This window comes from Chelonoidis abingdonii, chromosome 15 (assembly GCF_003597395.2).
Source record: "Chelonoidis abingdonii isolate Lonesome George chromosome 15, CheloAbing_2.0, whole genome shotgun sequence".
Classification (NCBI taxonomy): domain Eukaryota; kingdom Metazoa; phylum Chordata; order Testudines; family Testudinidae; genus Chelonoidis; species Chelonoidis abingdonii.
Window position 1 is genome coordinate 37,262,743 of NC_133783.1, and position 21,538 is coordinate 37,284,280.

Consider the following 21,538-nt stretch of genomic DNA (forward strand, 5'->3'; position numbering starts at 1 on the left):
AGTATTGGCCTCCGTAGCAGTATCCACAGGTGCCCTTGTGTTCCGCTCTGGAAGCAATCTGACCGATTGCATGGCCAGGTAACAGGAAAAGCCGCAACTTTTGATTTCTTTCCTGTTGGCCCAGCGTTGGAGCTTGATCAGCACGGGTGGCCGTGCAGTCCCAAATCCAAAGACTCCAGCATGGACCGTACGGGAGATACTGGATCTGTCACTGTATGGGGAGACAATCTGTTCTATCACAGCTCCGTTACAGAAGATGAAATGACAAAGCATTTGAAAAATCCGGGCTATGATAGACAGGGCCAAGACAGCAAGGGGACTCAGGCGGAGGGCGGCGGCGGCGGCTCCAGCGCGCTAAGCCGTGCTTGGTGGTTGTGCCGTTGGGGGCGCTCTGCAGGTTGCCGGGAGGCAGCAGGCGGCTCCGGTGGACCTCCCAGCGACGTGCGTGCGGAGGGTCTGGCGTCCCTGCGCTCCAGTGGAGCATCCGCAGGCATGCCTGCGGGAGGTCCACCGGAGCCGTGGGACCGCGGCGGCCAGAGCACCCCACGGCCTGCCGCCATGCTTGGGCGGCGAAATGGTAGAGCGGCCCTGCTCAGCACAGTGCTGCGTGACAAGCGAACGGAAAAGCCAAAGATCAAATGGACTCATGAGGGGAGGGGGGGGACTGAGGACTCCAGCTATCCCACATGCCCACAGTCTCCGAAAGCATTGCATTCTTGGCTGAGCTCCCAATGCCTGTTAGGATTAAAACATTGTCCGGGTGGTTCGGGTATAGCTTGTCAATTTACCTCCTACCCTGCCTGTGTTTGTGAAAGATACTGTTTTTGCACCATCATGCATTGGGATCTCAATCCAGAATTCCAATGGGCAGGGGAGACTGCGGGAACTATGAGATAGCTACAGGATAGCTACCCACAGTGCAATGCTCCAGAAATCGACGCTAGCTTCGATACATGGACGCACACCACCGAATTAAAGTGCTTAGTGTGGCTGCGTGCACTTGACGTTATACAATCTGTTTTACAGAACTGGTTTATGTAAAATCAGAATAATCCCATAGTGTAGACATACCCTGAGCATCTATGTAAATACATAATGAATGACTTAAGTTGAAAAAACTTCCTCTCTATTCCCTCCACCCAAGGGGAGTGAATTGAGGAGAAACTAATTTCAGGTTTCTTTTTTTCCTCCCACCTCCATAAATACTGTTAAATTATTTATTTCTGTGTAAAATCAGGGGAGAAAGGGGTCCATGTAGTAATTTTACTTTTGGAACTGAAGGCCTTTCAAGGAGATTATAATGTTCATGAAGGCCACCTCTAAATAACTAGTAAGTTGGCATTCAAACTTGTGGGAAAAAACAACAAAAAAGTGTATTCTCATGCTCATTGAGAATTAATGAAAAAAACACATGGAATTTCTTAAAGTAAGTTGGTACTGAATTATGATTAGACATTAAAAAGGATCAAAATCAAAATGAAAAAAAACATGTTTTTAAAAATTCTTGCTTCAAAAATAGATGTCTGCTTAAGATCAAACTTTAAAAGAAAAGCTTGCCTGTGGGCATACATTACACAAGAGAAATTGTCAGTAAAACAGATTTTTTCCCCATATTTTTTAGAAGGAATTGTGTGGGGAAACATTTATCATCTGTTTTAAAATAGAACTTTGACCATGGCATTACAAACATGACACCATAATGAAGGAATAGGTACTGAGGTAGAAAACAAGACAACCTTTCTTAGGTATGTTTGAAGTTCTTTGAGATCCTCAGATGGAAACATCTGTAGAAGTTAAGATTATCATCATCATCATCATTCATTTTAATATGTTATTATGTAATGCTGAAAGTTTTAGGCTGAGGGACAGTAATTTCCACTACAAATTTTATACATTATATTCTGAAAAACTGAGAGTGAAGAGTAACCATTTCCTAGCAAATATATCCCCTGAGTAAATCCTCTTCTTCCCTTCATTTCCTTCCCTTTCTTCTGTTTCTGTTCTCTTTTTTTAAAAAAAACATGGACTGACACATTGCCCCTGTAGACTGATAATTTGCTGCAGAAATTTTGGTTTTCTGTCTTTGATGTGCCAATGTGCTGCAAGATCCTTTGTGCTGGCTGCTATTGAACATGAAAAGAGAAGATGCAGTAGTCAGCTGAAAGGATGCCGAGGTACATCCCGGCCCTGAGAATACCCATACTTGTTGCAATTTAGTGGTAGGAACAAGTTGAGTACGTATGTTAGCTGCTTTTATTTCTCATTCTCTTCCCTGCTCCAATCATAGGTTAGAGCAGCCCAGGGGATAATCCAATGTGCCAGCTGACTAGGGTTTCCAGGGAACAATCCACCAGTTGGGGAATGCTTCAGCCATACTAACTCTCCACCTCTTCTTGGTCACTTCATGCCCATTCACCCCCCCCTTCCCCTATAGTTTTTGGGAGATAGACTTAGGAACTCTGTTGGATGTATGCTTGATGTAGGGGCTTCTGACCAGTCTCTACTCCCTTTGTACTTGCCTGAGCAATGCACAGGGAGTAGAGGACAGCAGAAAATTTGCTTTTATTTTTGATACTGGTGAATATTTAAAAATATTTTGACTAGTGTGCAGATTTGGAAAGAGGCCAGTAGTACGGGACACGAGAGCTGATTCTCTTCCCAGATCTGCCACTTACCTGCTGCATGACCTTGGGTAAGTTGCTGCATCTCTCTGTGTACCATCCCCCCATTTGTCTGTTGTGTGTAATTAGATTATTGCAGAAGGGACTGTGTTTTACGCTGTCTATACTAGCATAGTAAGACCCTGATTTCAGTTGGGGGCTGTAGGCATTGCAGTAATGTTTTGGTCAGAGGAATCAAGCAATCAGATTCCATGTGGCCAGATAATGCTGTATAAAAATGTTAGCTGTATTTTGAGTTATGCTGCCTTTAGATTAATAGGTGGAGTGTGTATCCTTAAAACTGATTTTATAGTTAAAAGATTTGTTTTATTATTGTATTACCCTGAAGCACTTGGGAAAAAATGTCATAATCTTAATTAAAAATGAATCAAAGAATTCCAAAACAATTGGAGATGTTTTAGAAATCATGGAGACATGCATTTGTTAAATAAAAATATGTTTGATACATGGGACATGACATTGTGAACCCTTGCCACTGAAAATACTGCTTGGGGGTTCCTGGCGCCATGTATCAGGTTTGCTGCAGGAAGGTCAGAGTGGCTCAGCAATCTTTCATGTAGTGGAGGGACACTCTCAGTTCAGATACATTAGCAGAGATCCTGAAGAAGCTAAAGGATGTGGTAGGTCCTTATTAAAATCATTAGGGCATCTTCTGGCTTTCTTTATTTCAATATGCTCTCAAGACAGACTTTCATTAAAGCACCTAAAAAGAAATAATTAAAGACACACCAACTAAGGGAGGCTAATACTTCTACCCACATTCAATTTCATCATGATTTGAAGCTTAAGGCCTCTGTGATTAGGTAGTACTTCCTTTTAGGATACTTTTAGGAATATATGTGCCTTGGTGCCACACGATTGCAACTAGAAAGTAGTGAGCATTTGGCTACAGGTAGAGCCCATCACAGATTAGGGTGTTTGGTGAAAGGAGCCATGTCCCAAACCAGCCTTAGTTCCTTTCCTATGTCATAGGCAACAGGTGTCAGAAACATCTTCTGTACATCCTCTATCTTGACATTGAACTCATCTGTCCGTTTGTTATTTTGATTATACTTGTGTTTATACTGTAATTTGTGGTCTACTATGCAAAGAATAATTTTTAGAAGTATGCTGTTACAGGTTCCAAACTACTTGCTAACTGTGCTGCTGTAGAATTCTCCACAGTCGTCTTCATGCTATCAAGTGATTTTGGACTGTTCCCCTCTGTGGAGTTCTGTGGTTCCAAGACAGTTTTACATCAGTTCCTTTACTCCTCATTTTCAATCAACTTTATTGCACAAGGGGGGAAGAAAAGATGTGAGTCATGTGGCACCACAATGTCCTTGACAGTTCCAGACACATGCCGAGCAGTTAAGCTTTTTCACCCCACTGTCCCCAGATCAGTGAGGCAGCAAGCACTTAGCTATGTCTGACACCTGTCAGCAGGATGTGCTTCCATGCATGTGCTCAACCTAGAGGCAACAGTAATTATGAGTCTGCTATATAGAAAGTACAGTAGTTATGGGCTTGATGCAGAAATTACTGGATGGATTCTGTGATTTGTGTTATGGAGGAGGTCAAGATAGATTATTATTGTGGTCCCTTCTGGTCATAAAAATCTATGAATTCTTGATAGATGTGCAGCACTGAAGTGTCCTCCTGTGCACTTTAACCTAAGTATCCAGATAGGCAAGCTAAGGATGTGCTGGAAAATTAAATGGACACTAAAAATCTATATTCAATTATAGTTTTAACCTGAAGTTTGTAATGAGCTCTGGGACTGAAGCATTGACTCATATACACTTTATAAGGTGCCCTGGGGATAAAACATTAGATCTGGATTATGGAACACGCTATTTGCATTATTTTGGATGACAGTAGTGTTTTAGTGTTCTGGAGACTGATGTTCCTTATGTTGATTTTTCTTCTTCTCTCCTCCCCCATCTGTTTCTTATTTAAAAAACAAACAAACGAACAACTAGAAAATTCCATACGAACGCAATGTTTAAAAAATGCTTTGCTGTATCAAGTAAGAGTGCTTGTAAATTCTGGCTCTTACAATATATTCATTTTGGTTTTGTAGTTTTGGAATAATAGCTTTTTAATATTAATTTTACAGTATCTGGGTAGACCACTTATCCCAATATGCTATGGAAAACTTTCTGCGGGCTGCGGAAATGGGAGAAGAGTTGAATGAAGCCTGGATTGTTCACAATACATTGGTATATGTCTTAAATCACAATAAACATCTTATAGCTTCAGGAAGACAACGAGAGATTGTTGAGTCCCTGCAGAGTCTTCTCAGTGCGATCAAGAATACTGGACACAGTGGGTAAGTATGATGGTTGAGTTTGATTATTACCTTTCTCTTTCCTATTCAGTATTTTATGAAGCTAAAAATAAATTCTAAAAGTAAATCACTTTTTCATTGTGCCATATCCCAGTAGCACTAAAAAAATGTTATTTGTTTTTATTTGATTGGGACTTACTTGCTTTGATTTGTGCATGGATATTTGAGATGGTATAGTCGATTAGTTGGTTAGAAAATGAAGTCCCTCAGTCTAACGCTGTGTGATATTCACTCTACCAGTCTAACTCTTATTAAAGAGTGGCTATGCAAAGCTGATATGGTCTTTTTAGTTTGGAACAGCAGCAGGGCTACTGTGGCTAATCAAAAGTAAAAGCTTACTTGTACTGTCTGGCCAAAGCAGTATGTCATGAAATGTATTCACTTGATGTGCACCTCTCTCAAATTTAATACATTATATTCATTGTAAATGTTTAATAATCAAAGCAACTGTGGTCTATTATTTTTTACTACTGTTAAAGCTTTGTAAAATTTAAAATGAGGTGAGGGAAAGCTTTAACAGCAATACTCTATGTACCACCATAGGTGGCAGAAAAAAGGCTGCCTGACTTATGGCAAAAAGTCAAATAAAAAAATTAAACTCCCTTTACTACTTCTGGTACTCACTTTCTACAGTATGTGCCTTAATATTGTCCCCAGTCGTCTACACAGAAGAACATATTTTTCATGTTGTCAGATTGGTGTGTACTCCAAGGAAGCAGTAATCGTCTCTTGTTTTGGAGTCACTTTTGCAAGAACCCTTATGTAGTTATATAAAATGCACATTAACAAGGAAAGAAAAGTTAATGCGGGCACCATAGCTACTGTGAGATACCTCAGTCAGCTGTTGATCTGTGCATTACCAGAAGGGATATCTGCTATAGCTGTTGCTAATCTGTAACTCAGCAATTGATTGTTGTGGAAATTAATGCAATGTTACAAATAAAGAAGTATGATTTCACGTAAGAGGAGTCAACGCAAGAATGTTTTTGTGCAAATACTCTTATTAATATAAGTGAGAGTGTAGAGGAATAATAAAAATCTTGAATGATACATAGACAAAACATGTCATAAATAGAATATTTTCCAGGAGGCAATGGCAGATCTTAGTGTAGAACACCTTGGAAAGAACATTATGAAAAAGCATGAAGTCTAAATTTATCTAAGCTTAACTTCAGTATATTTTAACTTTTTCTCCAATGTGAAAGTGTTTCTTTAGAGTTATTTTGCAAATGTTTCATAAGTTTGCTTTCCAAGGGAAGCTTAGAATTTAGAGAAGTGTTAATCATCTTTCTATACCATCTTTATTTTGCTCTAGGGAAATGTTTCTTACACTTAGTCTTTTTGTTTTGTCTTTCAGAAATACTGTTGTTTTGGTGATGTTATGTAATGCTTTGGCTCGAGGCCTAATTCTTTGTTGGATTCCAAAATCAGTTTTGAAAACTGATGAGAAGAAAAAGATAGACCCAGCAACAGACAAAAGTAAAAGGCCCTCAATAAGGGGTCCTGAAAAAACAAACATTGTCCAACCTTTGTCAGTGGATCCAAATGGACTCCCTGATATTAAAGCAGCCGTAGAGGTACAAAGTTCTCATTGCTCTGTTACCTATCAAACCACTGTATTTGGAGGTGGGGGAAACCTCTCCCCACCATACACACACACAGGCACCCGCTCACGTTCTTTACTGCGCACAGCTCAAGTTGGAGAATTGGAGCCTTTATCCTTTGACTCAGTTGCCTCATAGAGATGTTAGACAGATAGATTGATATTCTCAGCATACCCTCTGAGGAATGCATTGTATTCATAACTAGTGCTGGGCTATAGATTCATGTTCTAAGTTTTATTTTATTCTTGGATTTTAGGTTTGTGAATTTGCCCTGAATTTGACAAATGGAAACATACCTAATGAACTGGTACCTATTGCTGTACGACAGCAGATCATTGCTACCTGGGTGAAAGCGAAACAGTTACTTCAGCAACAAATTTGGCATAAACTTGGAACTGATGATGAGGTATAGATTCTGTGAAATCATATGTGAAAAATGAATACATATAACATATGTACACTTTTTGAATGCAATATGGAAAATAGGATTTAGTTGTTCTCATTAACACATTACAAAGGACAACTAGTTTTTTCATGAGGTGTAGAAATGACATTCTTGAGTTTGTTTTATTTCTATCTTCTGTTTTTAGCTACAAGAAATAATTAGTGGTAACTGCCATATGATGACATCATAACTACACCGTCATTTAAAGATATACATTTATAGAGTTATAAAATGCTAAAAGAAGTCAAGCATATTTCAATAAATATATATCATATTTTCATTATATAATTAATATTAATTTGAATTTATGTTCTTGCTGCTGTATTTCAGTGGGAATGCCTGTTTTAAATAAAAACAAAAATAGAATATATATATAATAAAACCATGATCTCAGAATTTTGTAGCATATGTATTCATTCTGTAGTTGCTAATCTCTTTCATATTGAAACTATTGGAGTTTTGATTTGACAGGAGTTATGAATGAAATGAAATATATAAAAACTATCAAAACTTACATTTTAGGGACACAATAAAAAACAAAAGGTAACAGTTTTTCTTGTAGCTAAATGACCCTTTAATGCCAGTGAGAGTTCTACATATATATTCCCAAACATAGTTAAATATATCCTTTGTCTACTTATTGATTTTACATTATTTTATAATGTTTATATATGCATAAAGTTTGGAATAAATGTGACATTTCTTGCTTCTCAGAATGGTGAGGGACAAAATCCAATCACAAAAGTTCTTGTTGCTTTGGAAATGTATTCATGTAATGGCTTGGGTCTCATGGACTTTACTGTTCCCAGTTTGTCTCAGGTATTTAGCTTTATTTTACTAGGTTTTTACTTGTGATAATATGTAGGTCTACATACTGTAGATGTTGCTGGTATCTTTCTGTAATCTCTGTTTTGCATAGTTGGATACAAAATTATTTCTGCTGGAGAACTATGCTGTTTTTTTATTTTCCTTTAAAACTTTTTAAAGTTAATGTAATGATCATAGCAGTTAGTAAATTGACATCCCTGGAGATTATATCTCTACATTTAACCACAGAATGGGTACAATAAGAATAGTGGAAGTACAAGATTTCCCCTGCTATTCTACCAGCTGGGAGCTGTCAGATTCTGATAAAGATGCATTCAACATCAGACCACACTTCTGGCCACTCATCTCTGTGGCAAAGATGACAATTTAACAGATGCTCTGTGCTGAAAATACTATACAAAAACTCAAGCCAACACAAACCTCAAGCATTCTCTAGTCACTTCTTGAGGTCTTGAGAGTGGGGCACAAATAGAACCTGTGCCATTTAAGGGAACATGAAGAGGTTTTCGTTATTTGTGTCTCAGGAATGCAGTAATGCATCACTATCCACAGTTTCTTTAGTATGTGACTATTTGTTTTGGGGCAGATTTTGCCATTATTCATGTTGAATAGTGCCATTCTCTAAATGTAACCCCACTGAGTTACTAAGCAAGAGTCAAGGTGACAAAATCTGGCCTATGTCAAAGCTGTCTTTGAGTTCTGTCAGTCTATTTTGTAGTCACAGCTGTATACCATACACAGTGCAGGGTATCAGCTATATCCCCCAGGCATCTACACCTATATTCCCCCTCCATGGTTCACCAAGCACACAGACTTCAGGCTTCTGGCTCTCAGTAATTACCTCTTTTGGGTGGAAACCCACATCTCTCTCTCTCCTGACCAGGGACTTAAAGGCTGCAGAGTTCCCTGCTGTACGCTTGGATAGCCCCACCAAGTCAGACTGCCCAAAAGGCCTGTGCCTTCACTTTGCTTTCCCTCAGAGGGCTATGACTAGTGTATTGCCTGCAGTTTTAAGCTCCTTATAAGCAAGCACATTTATCCTTGAGGTAAAAGCATTACAGAGAAAACATTAAAACAATAAAGAAAACTACATGCATGCTAAAAAGCTTACCAGGGGTCACCCTCAATTCCAACCTCATGCTAGGCTTTCAAAAGCCACAAGTGGGTTTTCTTGTGGTTACGAGTACATATCCATCTTAGAACCAGAACCCAGACTGGGCAGATCAGCCATTGTTTTTATACAGCTTGGGCCTTTAATCATGGTCTTGTGTAACAGGTAATTGGCAGACAAACTGTCTTCTCAGGGCATAGCTTCAAAAGTCTTGGTTTTTGCATAACGAGAGTTGGGGAATTTGCATTATCCTTGCCATAGGGATTGCCCAGAAAATCCTGTTAACATTTATTGTCCCAAAGTCCATACATGTCTAGCACATTTTCAGTGTAGTCATTTGAATTCCCAAATCTCACATCTGCCCCCAGAGAGATTACACATGATCACAGCCCACAATAATATAAACTTAGTACAATAAGGTCTTTTAAGGATACCATGAGAAATTAAGAACATAAGAATAGCCATACTGTGTCAGACCAATGGTCCATTTAGCCCAGTATCCTGTCTTCTGACAGTGGGCCATTGCCAGATGCTTCAGAGGTAATGAACAGAACAGGACAATGTTGAGTGATCCATCACCTGTTATCTAGTCCCAGCTTTTGGCAATTGTAAGTTTAGGGACACCTGAAACATGAGGTTGTGTCCCTGGCTATCTCAGCTAATAGCTGTTTATGGAGATATTCTCCATGAACTTACTAATTTTTGTAACTTTTGTTTTTTTGACTTTCACAAGATCCCTTGGCAGTGAGTTCCGGTAGTTGACTGTTGTACCTTTTGTTTGTTTTAAACCAGCTACCTATTAATTTCTTTGGGTGACCAGAAGTGCTTGTGTTATGGAAAGGGCTAAATAACACTTCTCTATTCGCTTTCTCCTCACCATTCATGATTGTCTAGACCTCAATCATATCCCCTCTTAGTTGTCTCTTTTCTAAGCTGAACAGTCCCAGTCTTTTTTTCTCTCTCCTTGTATGGAAGGTGGTCCATATCCCTAATCATTCCTGTTACCGTTCTCTGTACCTCTTCCAATTCTAATATATCTATTTTGAAATAAGGCAACCAGAATTGTATGCAGTATTCATAGGGTGGGTGTACCATGGATTTATAGAGTGTCTTTTTGATATTTTCTGTCTTCTTATCTATCCCTTTCCTAATTGTTAGCTTTTTTGACTGCTGCTGCACATTGAGCAGATGTATTCAGGGAACTGTCATGATGACTCCACGATCTCTTTGAATGGTAACAGATAATTTAGACTCTATAGTTTTGTGTATGTAGTTTGGATTACATTTTTCAATGTGCATTGCTTTGCACTTATCAGCACTGAATTACATTTGTCATTTTGTCACAGTCACCCAGCTGGGTGAGATTCCTTTGTGAATCTTTGCAGTCATCTTAGGACTTAACTATCTTGAGGAATTTTGCATCCTCACTATTCAGTCCTTTTTCCAGATCATTTTGTGAACATGTTGAACAACACAAGTGCCAGCACAAAACTTTGGGAGACCCTTATGTTTACTACTCTCCATTGTGAAAACTGACCATTTATTCCTACTTGTTGTTTCCTGTCTTTTAACTAGTTACTGATTCATCAAAGGACCTTCCCTGTTATCCCATGACTGTTTAGTTTGCTTAAGAGCCTTTAGTGAGGGACCTTGTCAAAGACTTTCTAAAAGTCCACGTACACTATATCAACTGAATCACCCCTGTCCACATGCTTGTTGACTCCCTCAGAGAATTCTAATAGATTGGTGAGGCATGATTTCCCCTTACAAAAGCCACGTTGACTCTATCCCAACATATCATGTTTATGTATGTCCGATAATTTTGTTCTTTACTATGGTTTCATCCAGTTTGCCTGGTACTGAAGTTAGGCTTACCGGCCTGTAATTGTGTGACTTTTTTTAAAAATTGACATTACATTAGGTACCCTCCTGTCATTTGGTACCATGGCTGATTTAAGCGATAGGTTATATACCCCAGCTACTAGTTCTGTTAGTAGAGTTCAGAACTCTTTGGTGAATATCACCTTGTCCTGGTGATATATTGCTCTTTAATTTATCATGTTTTTCCAAAACCTCCTCTACATCTCAGTCTGGAACAGTTCCTCAGATTTGTCACCTAAAAAGAATGACATGGTTGTGGGATCTCCTCCATATCCTCTGCAGTGAAGACTGATGCAAAGAATTACTTTATCTTCTCTGCAATGGCCTTGTCTTCCTTGAGTGCTCTTTTAGCACCTCGATCATCCAGTGGCCCACTGACTGTTGTAAATCTTTGTTATTAGTTTTTGTGTCCATAGCCAGTTGCTCTTCAAATATTTTTCTGCACCTGCCTTATTATACTTTTACACTTGACTTGCCAGAGTTTGTACTTACTTTTATTTTCCTTATTTGACTTCAGATTTTTAAAGGAAGCTTTTTTGCCTCTAACAATCTGTTTTACTCTGTTTTTAGCCATAGTGGCATTTTTTGGTCTTCACAGTTTCGTTTTTAGTTTGGGGTAGTGTAGCAGTGTGATGATTCCTGCTGGTTGTCTGGGAATTAGCTCTTTTCCAGCCATCGGAGCGCCCTCTGCAGGCCAGTGTCCTGCCACTGCTTGGCCCCCATGTCCCTCCCAGGACTCGGTGTCCCTTGCAAACCCAGGGTACTTGCCCCTGGCAATAACCCCTCACTCTTAAGGTCTCCCCGTCCAGGGAACCCCCACCCCCTGTCCCTACCTCACCTCAGTCATAGACTACTGCCAGTCACCAACTAGCCCCCGCTTGCCTGGGGCAGACTGCAATATAAGTCACTCATCACAGGCAAGGGGGTTTTGGACCTGCTGCCTTTCTCTGCAACCCAGTACCTCCAGGGGCCTTGTACAAGGCCTGCAGCCTGGGGAGTTGCTGGCCCAGAGCTCCCCAGCTCCTCTGGCTTTTCCCCAGCCCTGCTTCACTCCAGTATCCTTTAGCACTCAGGCAGTTAGGTCCATCTCCCTCCTCAGCTAGAGGGAGACCCTTGCTCCTGGTCCACTGCCCTCTTATAAGGGCCAGCTGAGCCCTTATTAAGCCTGCTACAGCTGTGGCTGCTTTCCCAATCAGCCCAGCTTTCAGAGCTGCAGCCCTCTCTAGGGCTGATTTTACCACTGCAGTCCTCCCAGGGCTGCTTGTACCCTTCCAGAGCCGGAGCAGGGTGATCACCATGCTACAGGTGTACATTTAGTTTGAGTCATTATTAGGGTGGGTTTAGAATAGTATCCATTCAGTTTGTAGGCATTTAACTGTTCTGACAGTTCCTTTTAATTTACTTTTAACTAGTTTCCTTGTTTTTGAAGTTAAATGCTGTTGTGGTGGGTTTCTTAGGCATTTTTTCCCATGAAAGGATGTTAAATTTAATCACATTATGGTTCTTATTACTGAACAGTTGTCATATCTGTCACACAGGGGTATTTAATATTTTACATCCTACTGTAAAGAAACTTTTTGAAAGCAGTGGCACCTATTTTCCCACCTATTTGTAATCTTTTTTCCGGATTTGGAATTTACCACTTATGAATCTGATGAAATTGTTATTTAAACCTTTAGCAGATATCTTGTTGTATCAACTGTCCCTAAAGATTAGATTCTTAGTAGCCATAAGTCTCCGCAGAGTTCATGAGCTCTAGGCCTTGATGGCTGAGCTCCCATATGCAGTTTCATAAACTAAAATGATCCTGCAGCTCCCCAAAATCCTGAGTAAATTTCTCCTGTACCAATCCACCAACCAACTCAGTAATTTTCATTAAGCTTTACTCAAATACCAGGGAATTCAGGTTATATGGTCTATATGTTAAGAAGACCCAGCTGCTATCTAGACATATAACTAAGCCTATTTATAAATATCCTTGCTGTTGCAGAAATGCAGAATTGCAGAAATGTTACATATCAGTAACTATAGTTCTTTGAGTAAATTGTCCCACAGATCCTCAGGGCCAGCTAAAGGTTCAAATGATAATTCTGTTAGTTTCAGAAACAGAATAGAATGTTGAATGCACCATTTTTAAAATCTGACTCCTCTTATTTGGCTCTAATAGAGGTTCCAGTAGGTGAAAAAATTAAAAATAAAGTTGGAAACCTCAGTCCTTCCATCTGATATTCAGCACCAAGCCCCAATAGATGTCTTCTTTTTAGAAGATTCTGACTCAATGCATGGAGTGCAGGCATATGCCAAGAGTGGGACTCTATGCCAACAGTGTTCTTCAAGAACTGTAGTCATCATAAATAACCTTTCTTTCCCAGTTCTAATTCTGTAGGTCACATTCCACATTTTTCTTAGCCTGTAATTAGTAACTTTTTGTTTGTATAGTGTAAACAGTATTTTTGATATTATACAAGATGCAAAAATAGATGGACTGTGTTCCAAAGATTTTGCAATCTGAAAGACCAACAAAGAGAAGATTGGATAACTTTAAATGACTATATATACATTTTTTTAAAAATTGTATTTGTGTGAATCAGGAGGATTTGAATGAAAAAAGATGGTGGCTCTGCAAACTGCTGTTTGAATCAGGGCTTGTCTTGTACACTGATCATGAGAAAGTCATATGTACAGGGCAGTACGAAGTGAAGGACAGAAATGGAATTATGTAATCAAACCTTTATATATGTTGTTTTCTTTCAGTCTTTACAAAGTTGTTGGGTGACTTAGAAAATATTTAATAAATCCTTGCATACTGTGTATGAAAAGTGATTGACAATCAAAATTATAGCGTAAGAGAACATATTTCTTTTGCTATTATTTGCAGTTAGTGAAAATGACTTTAGAATGCAACTGGTCAGATCCATTAGTGGAATTGCAGACACTGACACGACTTACATATTTTGCATATGCATCACATGACCATGAAATAGTGATGACTTGTTCCCAAAGAACCGTGCAACTAGATGATGCAGTTTTGTATGATACAGATGCGAAGAAATATGGCGTGTAAGTATACAGAATTTTCCATTATAACATAAAATAACTTTAAACCATTCGGTAAGATAGGTACATTTTTGTGATTATATAATCAAAATTTTTATAAACTGTATTTAAGAGTAAAAGCTGAAACTTCCCTCTTACTCACTCTATTGCGATTAGCAGTTCCAGCACTGTTTGAGCATTGAGGGCTAGATTATAAACTGACAGTGCATCTTGAGTAAGGGGCAATGCAGGAAACAGATTGTGAGTCCTTGACTCAGATCAGGAAAATGTGAAACATATGCTAAAGACCCACTGAAGTGAATCATATGCTTAAAGTTAAGCATGTGCTTAAGTGCTAACCTAAATCGGAGCCTCTAACATTCACAGTCGTGTTCCTGTTTTCACTTCATTCCAGGGGGAAGGTAATCTGTGCTAGCCCTTCTGGTGATGCAGGATTGTGTCCCTCACTCCACTGGGTTTGATGCATGGACTGAATTGATGCAGTTTGTAGGTGGTGCCAAGAGTGCCCACATCTCTGCTCATCCATTCCCTGACCACTTCTGTGGGAGGAGGAGGAGGAGTAGCCCAGTGGCAGCTACTTTTTCCCACATGGGGGATGGAGATGGAGGTAGCCCATATAAGATGGACTTTTTATGTTCCCTTAGTCTCCTCTGCACTCATGCAGCAGGCCCATGATTGAGACCTGGATTATTATATATGTCATTTATGTTGCAGTACCTAGGTGCAATGAGAATGTTAAGAAAAGAGTTGCAGTCTGAATGGCTTCATATCTGGGATTAAGGCAACTTCCACACTAGGCTGAGGATCTGCTGATATGGTCCTATCATCCAGAAAAGCAGATCCCCAGATGTATATATGTAGCCCAAAAAGGAAATGTGGTTTGACCAAGCCTGGATGAAATCAGCCCAGTTAATAATAATCCTTTTATACTGTCAGGGAAAAAAATAATTCTTGATGGAAAATTTTGAGCATAATTAAATGCTGACCTTAACTGGAAAAACATGCGCTCTTTATCATCTGCAGCCATTCACTAGGAAATTGGCTTTCTTCCTTTTTTTTTCCAAATCTTTCAGCAAAATGAGATATTCAAATATATAGAGCTCTTGAATGTCATAGATAGAGAACAACTCTCTGAATAAAACAATGAATGGATAAAATATTTTCATCTTTGACACACAACTTTAGTCCAGGATTTGTCATAATTGCAAACAATACTCATTTTTCATTTTGTGTATGGTAAAGAGCAACGTTAGGGTAAAATAGGGCTTAATTTTGCTTTAGTTTTCATTTGTTCAGAGTAAAAGTGAACTGTGGAACACTGGTTACCTCTAGTGGTCATAATCATTGTTTCATAAAGCAGGGGCTGGCAGCCTTTCAGAAGTGCTGTGCCGAGTCTTCATTTATTCCCTCTAATTTACTGTTTCGCGTACCAGTAATACATTTTAACGTTTTTAGACGTTTTTAGACTTTCTAAAAGTCTATATTATATAACTAAACTATTGTTGTATGTAAAGTAAATAAGGTTTTAAAAATATTTAAGGAGCTTCATTTAAAATTAAATTAAAATGTAGAGTCTCCCAGACCGGTGGCCAGGACCTGGGCAGTGTGAGTGCCACTGAAAATCAGCTCACATGCCGCTTTTGGCACGTGTGCCAGAGGTTGCCTACCCCTGCTCTAAAGGGTAGGTGCTAAGCCAGGTAGACCCGGTAATGCAGTAAAAGTAAGTTCACTTTGAAATTTTTTCTTTTTATTCTCTTCTATGCATACAGTTCGTTTTTTTAAAGTTTGCATAATATAGATACAACAGAATTTTTTTTCCCTGCAAAAATCCTTTTTCTCTGAAAGCTTTGAGATACAAATGTCTCAGAATGGAACATTTTTACCTGATGTATTTCTTTCCATAAACTGATCTCTCCTTCATTCCTCCTAACCCTGAGTAAATTCACAGTGGAGTCATCTGGTGCCTTGTACATAGTTCTACTGTTTAAAGGTGCTGCCTAAGTTTAAAGTTATCACTAACAAATTTCAGTATTTTATAGAATCATAGGACTGGAAGAGACCTCATACACTCCAGTCCCATGCATTCATGGCGGACTAAGTATTACCTAGACCAGGGGTCGGCAGCCTTTCAGAAGCAGTGTGCTCAGTCTTCATTTATTCACTCTAATTTAAGGTTTCACGTGCAGGTCATACATTTTAATGTTTTTTAGAAGGTCTCTCTCTATAAGTCTATATATTATATAACTAAACTAGTGTTGTACTGTAAAATAAACATGGTTTTCAAATGTTTAAGAAGCTTCATTTCAAATTAAATTAAAATGTTGATCTTAAATGCCGCTGGCCTGCTCAGCCCGCTGCTGGTCTGGGGTTCTGTTCATCTAGGCCAGCAGTGGGCTGAGTAGGGCCTGCAGCCAGTACCTCAGCTGGGAAGGGTCTGGCAGCCAGAACTCCAGACCGGCAGCAGGCTGTGCGGGGCTAGCAGCCGGTACCCCAGACCGGCAGTGGGCTGAGCGGCTCAGCCCACTGCCACTTAGGTTCCATCCCCGGCTCCTGCCAGCCGGATTCCGGCTGTGGATGCCGTCAGCCTGCTGCCGGTCTAGGGTCCTGGCCCTGCCCACCATACAGTGGGTACCTACCTTCTCCTGTGTTCTTGGCCCATTCTCTTCCTCTCTTGCACTGAGTCGAGGATGGGAGGGACTGACACCGGGCTGGTAAGGGTCTGGCCAGGAGCTAGAATGAGGAAGGGGGCTCCAGGGTTGGGGCAGGAGGTTTGGGTGTGGGGGGCACTTACCTGGGCAGGCTCCCATTTGGTGTGACGGGTGCAGGTGGGAATGTGAGTGGGGGGCAGGAGTCCCGTTTTGGTACTCAGTGGTAGGGGTGGGGAATGGCATCAGAGGGTGCATGGGATGTGGGGGGGCGGGATCTGTGGGGTGCAAGAGTCAGGAGAGGGCTAGCCAAGTGAGCGGGGGTGGCAGGTGTCAGGTGGGAGCTGGATGTTGGGGGTGCCAGAGTTCAGGATGGGGTCATGGGGGGCGAAGAGTCAACCAGAAGGCGTGGTACAGGGCTTCAGGGCAGGGGCCTGGGAGTGTGTAGGTGGGTGCAGGGCTCAGTGAGAGGGCTGGGTGACTGCCCCCCACACCGCAACCCTCTGCTCCTTGTCCGACTACCCCTCCATGGGACCACCCCTACCTAAGCCTTCCCTGCCCTTGTCCCATAACTGCCCTTAGGTCCTACCCCTACCTGTCCCTGACTTGCACCCAACCTTTATTTCACACCCTGCCATCCAGACAGAACCTCACGAACTCCATACCTATCCAACCGCCTCCCTGCCCTGACACGGACGCCCAAAACTGCTGGACCCATACAACACGCCCTGCTCCCTGCTTGCCCAACCCTCTCCAACCCCTCCTCCTGACAGCCCCCCAGAACTCCCGGACTATCAACCCCTCCCAGCTCCCTGTCACCTGACGCACCCCCTCCAGGACCCAACCCACTCTAAACTGCCCCCGAGGACCCTCTGCTCCCTGCCCCATGACTGCCCTGACCTTATCACGCCCCCACGCCCTAACGACCCTGGAACTTCCATGCCCCATCAACCCCCCCCTGCTCTCTGACTGCCCGCCCAGAGACCCCACGCCTTAACCACCCCCCCAGATCCCACCGCCCCACCAACCCACCCTCACTCCTTGTCCCCTGACTGCCGCCACCCTTTATCCAACTCCCCCCTGGCCCCGGACCCCTTACCAGGAGCCTCCCCGCTCATCCGGAGCCCCGCCGCCGCACACACAGCACTCTGAGGGGCAGGGTGGGGCTGCACGCAGCGGCGGGGCTCTGGATGAGCGGGAAGCGTCTTTTCCTCCCCACAGAGCCAAATGCTGCCCCGCGGGAGCGCGCAGCCTCAGCCCTCAGAGCGCTACGTGCGTGGCGGCAGGACTCCGGGGGTGGGGAGGCGGGGGAGGGGCCGGCAGCTTGCTGCGCTTGGCCTGGCGCTCCGGCCTGGGAGCACGGACCCTGCTGCTTGCTCCATTGGCAGGATTTTTAATGGCACACTGGGGTCCCAGCAGGCTCCAGCGTGCCATTAAAAATTGGCTCGCATGCCATTGGTTTCCGACCCCTGACCTAGACCATCCCAGACAGGTGTTTGTCTGACCTGCTCTTAAAAATCTCCAACAATTCAGATTCCACAACCTCCCTAGGCAATTTATTCCAATTCTTAACTATCCTGACAGGAAGCTTTTCCTAATATCCAATCTAAATCGCCCTTGCTGCAGTTTAAGCCCATTGCTTCTTGTCCTATCTTCAGAGGTTAAGGAACATCATTTTTCTGCCTCCTCCTTGTAACAACCTTTTATGTACTTGAAAGCTGTTATCAGGTCCCGCCTCATTTTTCTCTTCTCCAGACTAAACAAACCCAGTTTTTTCAATGGTCCCTTATAGGTTATGTCGTGTAGCCCTTTAATCACTTTTTGTGCTCTTTTCTGGACTTTCTCCAATTTGTCTACCTCTTACTTGAAATGTGGTACCCAGAACTGGACACAGTGCTCCAGTTGAGACCTAATCAGAGCAGAGTAGAGCAGAGGAATTACTTCTTGTTTCTTGCTTACACCATTCCTGATAATTCATCCCAGAATGATGTTTGCTTTTTTTTGCAACATTGTATACTGTTGACTCATATTTAGCTTGTGATCCATTATGACATCTATATCCCTTTCTGCAGTACTCCTTCCTAGGCAGTCATTTCCCATTTTGTATTATGCAGCCTTGGAAATACTTTGCTGTGGGAGGTCTAAAGATTGTGTCCTAATCTTGGAGCCCCTGTACAAGTCTGAATAGGGTTCTGCATGTGTGTGTGTATGTGTGTGTGTATATATAGATATCTATATCTATATGGATATAGTGACAAAGTTCCTCCTCTGCCTTGGTGGGTTGTGTGCTTATTGGCGGATTTGCTTGCATCAGAGGTTCACGGCAGCCCTCAATTTGGCCACTTCTTTGCTAGAGGCTTAAACTTGCTGTTCATTCAGCTAACCTCAGCACTGTCCAGCATGGGGAAAGGGAAGAGAACAATCCCCACAGTCTCTGCTGACCCACCTAGTGGGTCAAGGGGATAGGCCAGAGACCTTCCCCTCTGGTGGGACCCACAGCCCAGATCACCTCCTCTTGTCTTTGAGTTGAGGCGGATGGGGGGAAACCCAAACACGCCCTCTACTCCAGGTTCCAGCCCAGGGCTCTGTGGATTGCAACTGTCTACAGTATCTTTTGCAACAGCTACATGACAGCTACAACTCCCTGGGCTACTTTCCCATGGCCTCCTCCCAACTCCTCCTTTACCTTCACCACATATAAAAAGAGAGAGAGAGAGAGAGAGAAAGCTGCATTAGTGTTAGGACATGCCTACACGTACAGTGCTGCAGTGGTGCAGGATATCAATGCAGTTGTGCTACTGCAGCATGTCTGGTGAAGACCCTCTAAGCCAACAGGAGAGAGCTCGCCTGTTAGCATAATAAAATCACCTCCATGAATAGCAGAAGTTATATTAGTGGGAGAAGCTTTCCCACTGACATATCGTTGTGCACACAAGCGTTCATGTTTGTGTAACATATAGGGCCCTACCAAATTCATAGCCAAGAAAAATGCGACACAGACTGTGAAATCTGGCCTCCTCCCTCCCCCGCCCTGCCCCCGTGAAATCTGGTCTTTTGTCTGCTTTTACCCTATACTATACAGATTTCATGGGGGAGATCAGCATTTATCAAAATGGGGGGTCTAACCCAAAAGGGAGTTGCAGGGGGATCACAAAGTTATTTTAGGGAGGACATGGTATTGCCACCCTTACTTCTGTGCTGCCGTCAGAGCTGGATGGCTGGACAGAGGTGGTTGTTGGTCAAATGCCCAGCTCTGAAGGCAGCATCCCGCCAGCAGCTGCACAGAAGTAAGGGTGGCATGGTATAGTATTGCCACCCTTACTGCTGCAGCTCTGCTTGCAGCAGTGCAGAAGTAAGGATGTCAATACCATGCCCTGCCATCCTTGCTTCTACACTGCTGCTGGCAGTGGCTCTGTCTTCAGAGCTGGGGTCCCGGCCAGCAGCCACCAGCTGCCCAGCTCTGAAGGCAGCGCCGCTGCCTGCAGCAACTCAGAAGTAAGAGGAGCAGTACCATAACCTCCCCACACACAATAACCTTGTGAACTCGCCTCCCCGCCAATCTTTTTTGGGTCAGGACACCTACAATTATACCATGAAATTTCAGATTTAAATAGCTGAAATCATGAAATTTACAATTTTTAAAATCCTATGACTGTGAAATTGACAAAAATGGACCAGGAATTTGGTAGGGCCCTGTTTACGTCGCTCGGGGGCTGGTTTATACACATTTCTGAGAAACGTAAGTTATGCTGACATAGGCCATAGTGTAGACATAGCCTTGGAGTTGGGAAAGGTCAGTCCCAGAAGGAACAAGAAGGATAACAAATTTTCCATACTGGTTTGTTTTGTTTTCTAAAAAACACACACACGTTTTAGGCTGGCTATATCACAAAAACCCTGAATTAAGATTTTATTTGACTTGAATTTTGATTGTGGGTAAGGTGATAAACCTAACATTTTATCTCTGTAATTAATGTAAATGTTGTTATCTCTAATATGATTACAGTATTATTTTACAGAACCAGAATGGTAGAGTATAAAAAGTATAGAGTAATGTTTGTTTCATATTAGTTTCATAATGTTGTATCTGATTATAAAAAAGGTTTTCAAATTTAGTTTATAGTGTTAACAGAAACCGACTAAACGTTTTTAAGTACAAAGTCGGTAACACCACCATTTTGTAAAAGACAAAGACTGTAGATATCAGTCAATGGGAATGGATGCATTCTCACTCTGTAAGTTTAGAACACAACATGAATTATTTGTCTTTATGCAGAGACGATTACACAGTAAGACAAGAAATGTTAAGCACTGCTGCTTGTATACAGGGGAGGAGTATAATGGAAAATTTGGCTGGAAAAAAACATTTGCGCTTAGCAGCATCGAAAGCCTTTGTTCAAAGTGCAAGGTATGTTGTATTTTTACGGGGCACAGCAGAATAATTTAATGCAGCTTTAATTTTTGATATAATTCCTATTTTGGAACCAGATCAACATATTCTTCTTTTCCAAGAAGTGGCTTAAGTGCAAAATGTTGTGGGCTGAAATATTTAATGAAGGATCTGGTGGAATCTTCCAGTTCAGAAAAATCCTGAATACTCATGTCTCCCATATAGCTGGATACTGGAGCTTCAAAATGAGTATCTTTAAAGTCACTACTGATCAATGAAGGTGAAGCCACAGATCCAAAGTGACGGAGAACCGATTATCTAATACCTGTAGGAAATAGCAATATTGAGGACAGTAAAAAATATCAGTCTTCCAAACAAAAGGAGAAAATAATTGGTCCCACTGGCAGTCAGATAGGATTTGAAGTAGATAGGATTTGAATTTCTGATAGATGAGAATCCGAAGGTCTAACCTGAGACTGCCAATATTCCAGCTCTTTTTTAAAAGTGTATGATAAGTTAAGTTCGAGGAAATAGTGTAACAGAATCATTAGGGGATATCCAGTTAAA

General features: G+C 41.7%; 1 protein-coding gene across 1 annotated transcript in view; it reads left to right on the plus strand.

Annotated features, from left to right (window-relative positions):
• CFAP46 (cilia and flagella associated protein 46) overlaps positions 1–21,538 on the plus strand; it is a 178,237-nt gene that overhangs the window by 56,711 nt on the left and 99,988 nt on the right. Inside the window, exons 19-24 of the mRNA XM_075072713.1 lie at positions 4,780–4,992; positions 6,368–6,587; positions 6,871–7,020; positions 7,774–7,878; positions 13,758–13,939; positions 20,858–20,989. Of these exons, the coding sequence (XP_074928814.1) occupies positions 4,780–4,992; positions 6,368–6,587; positions 6,871–7,020; positions 7,774–7,878; positions 13,758–13,939; positions 20,858–20,989 (1,002 nt within the window). The remainder of the gene's footprint in view (positions 1–4,779; positions 4,993–6,367; positions 6,588–6,870; positions 7,021–7,773; positions 7,879–13,757; positions 13,940–20,857; positions 20,990–21,538) is intronic.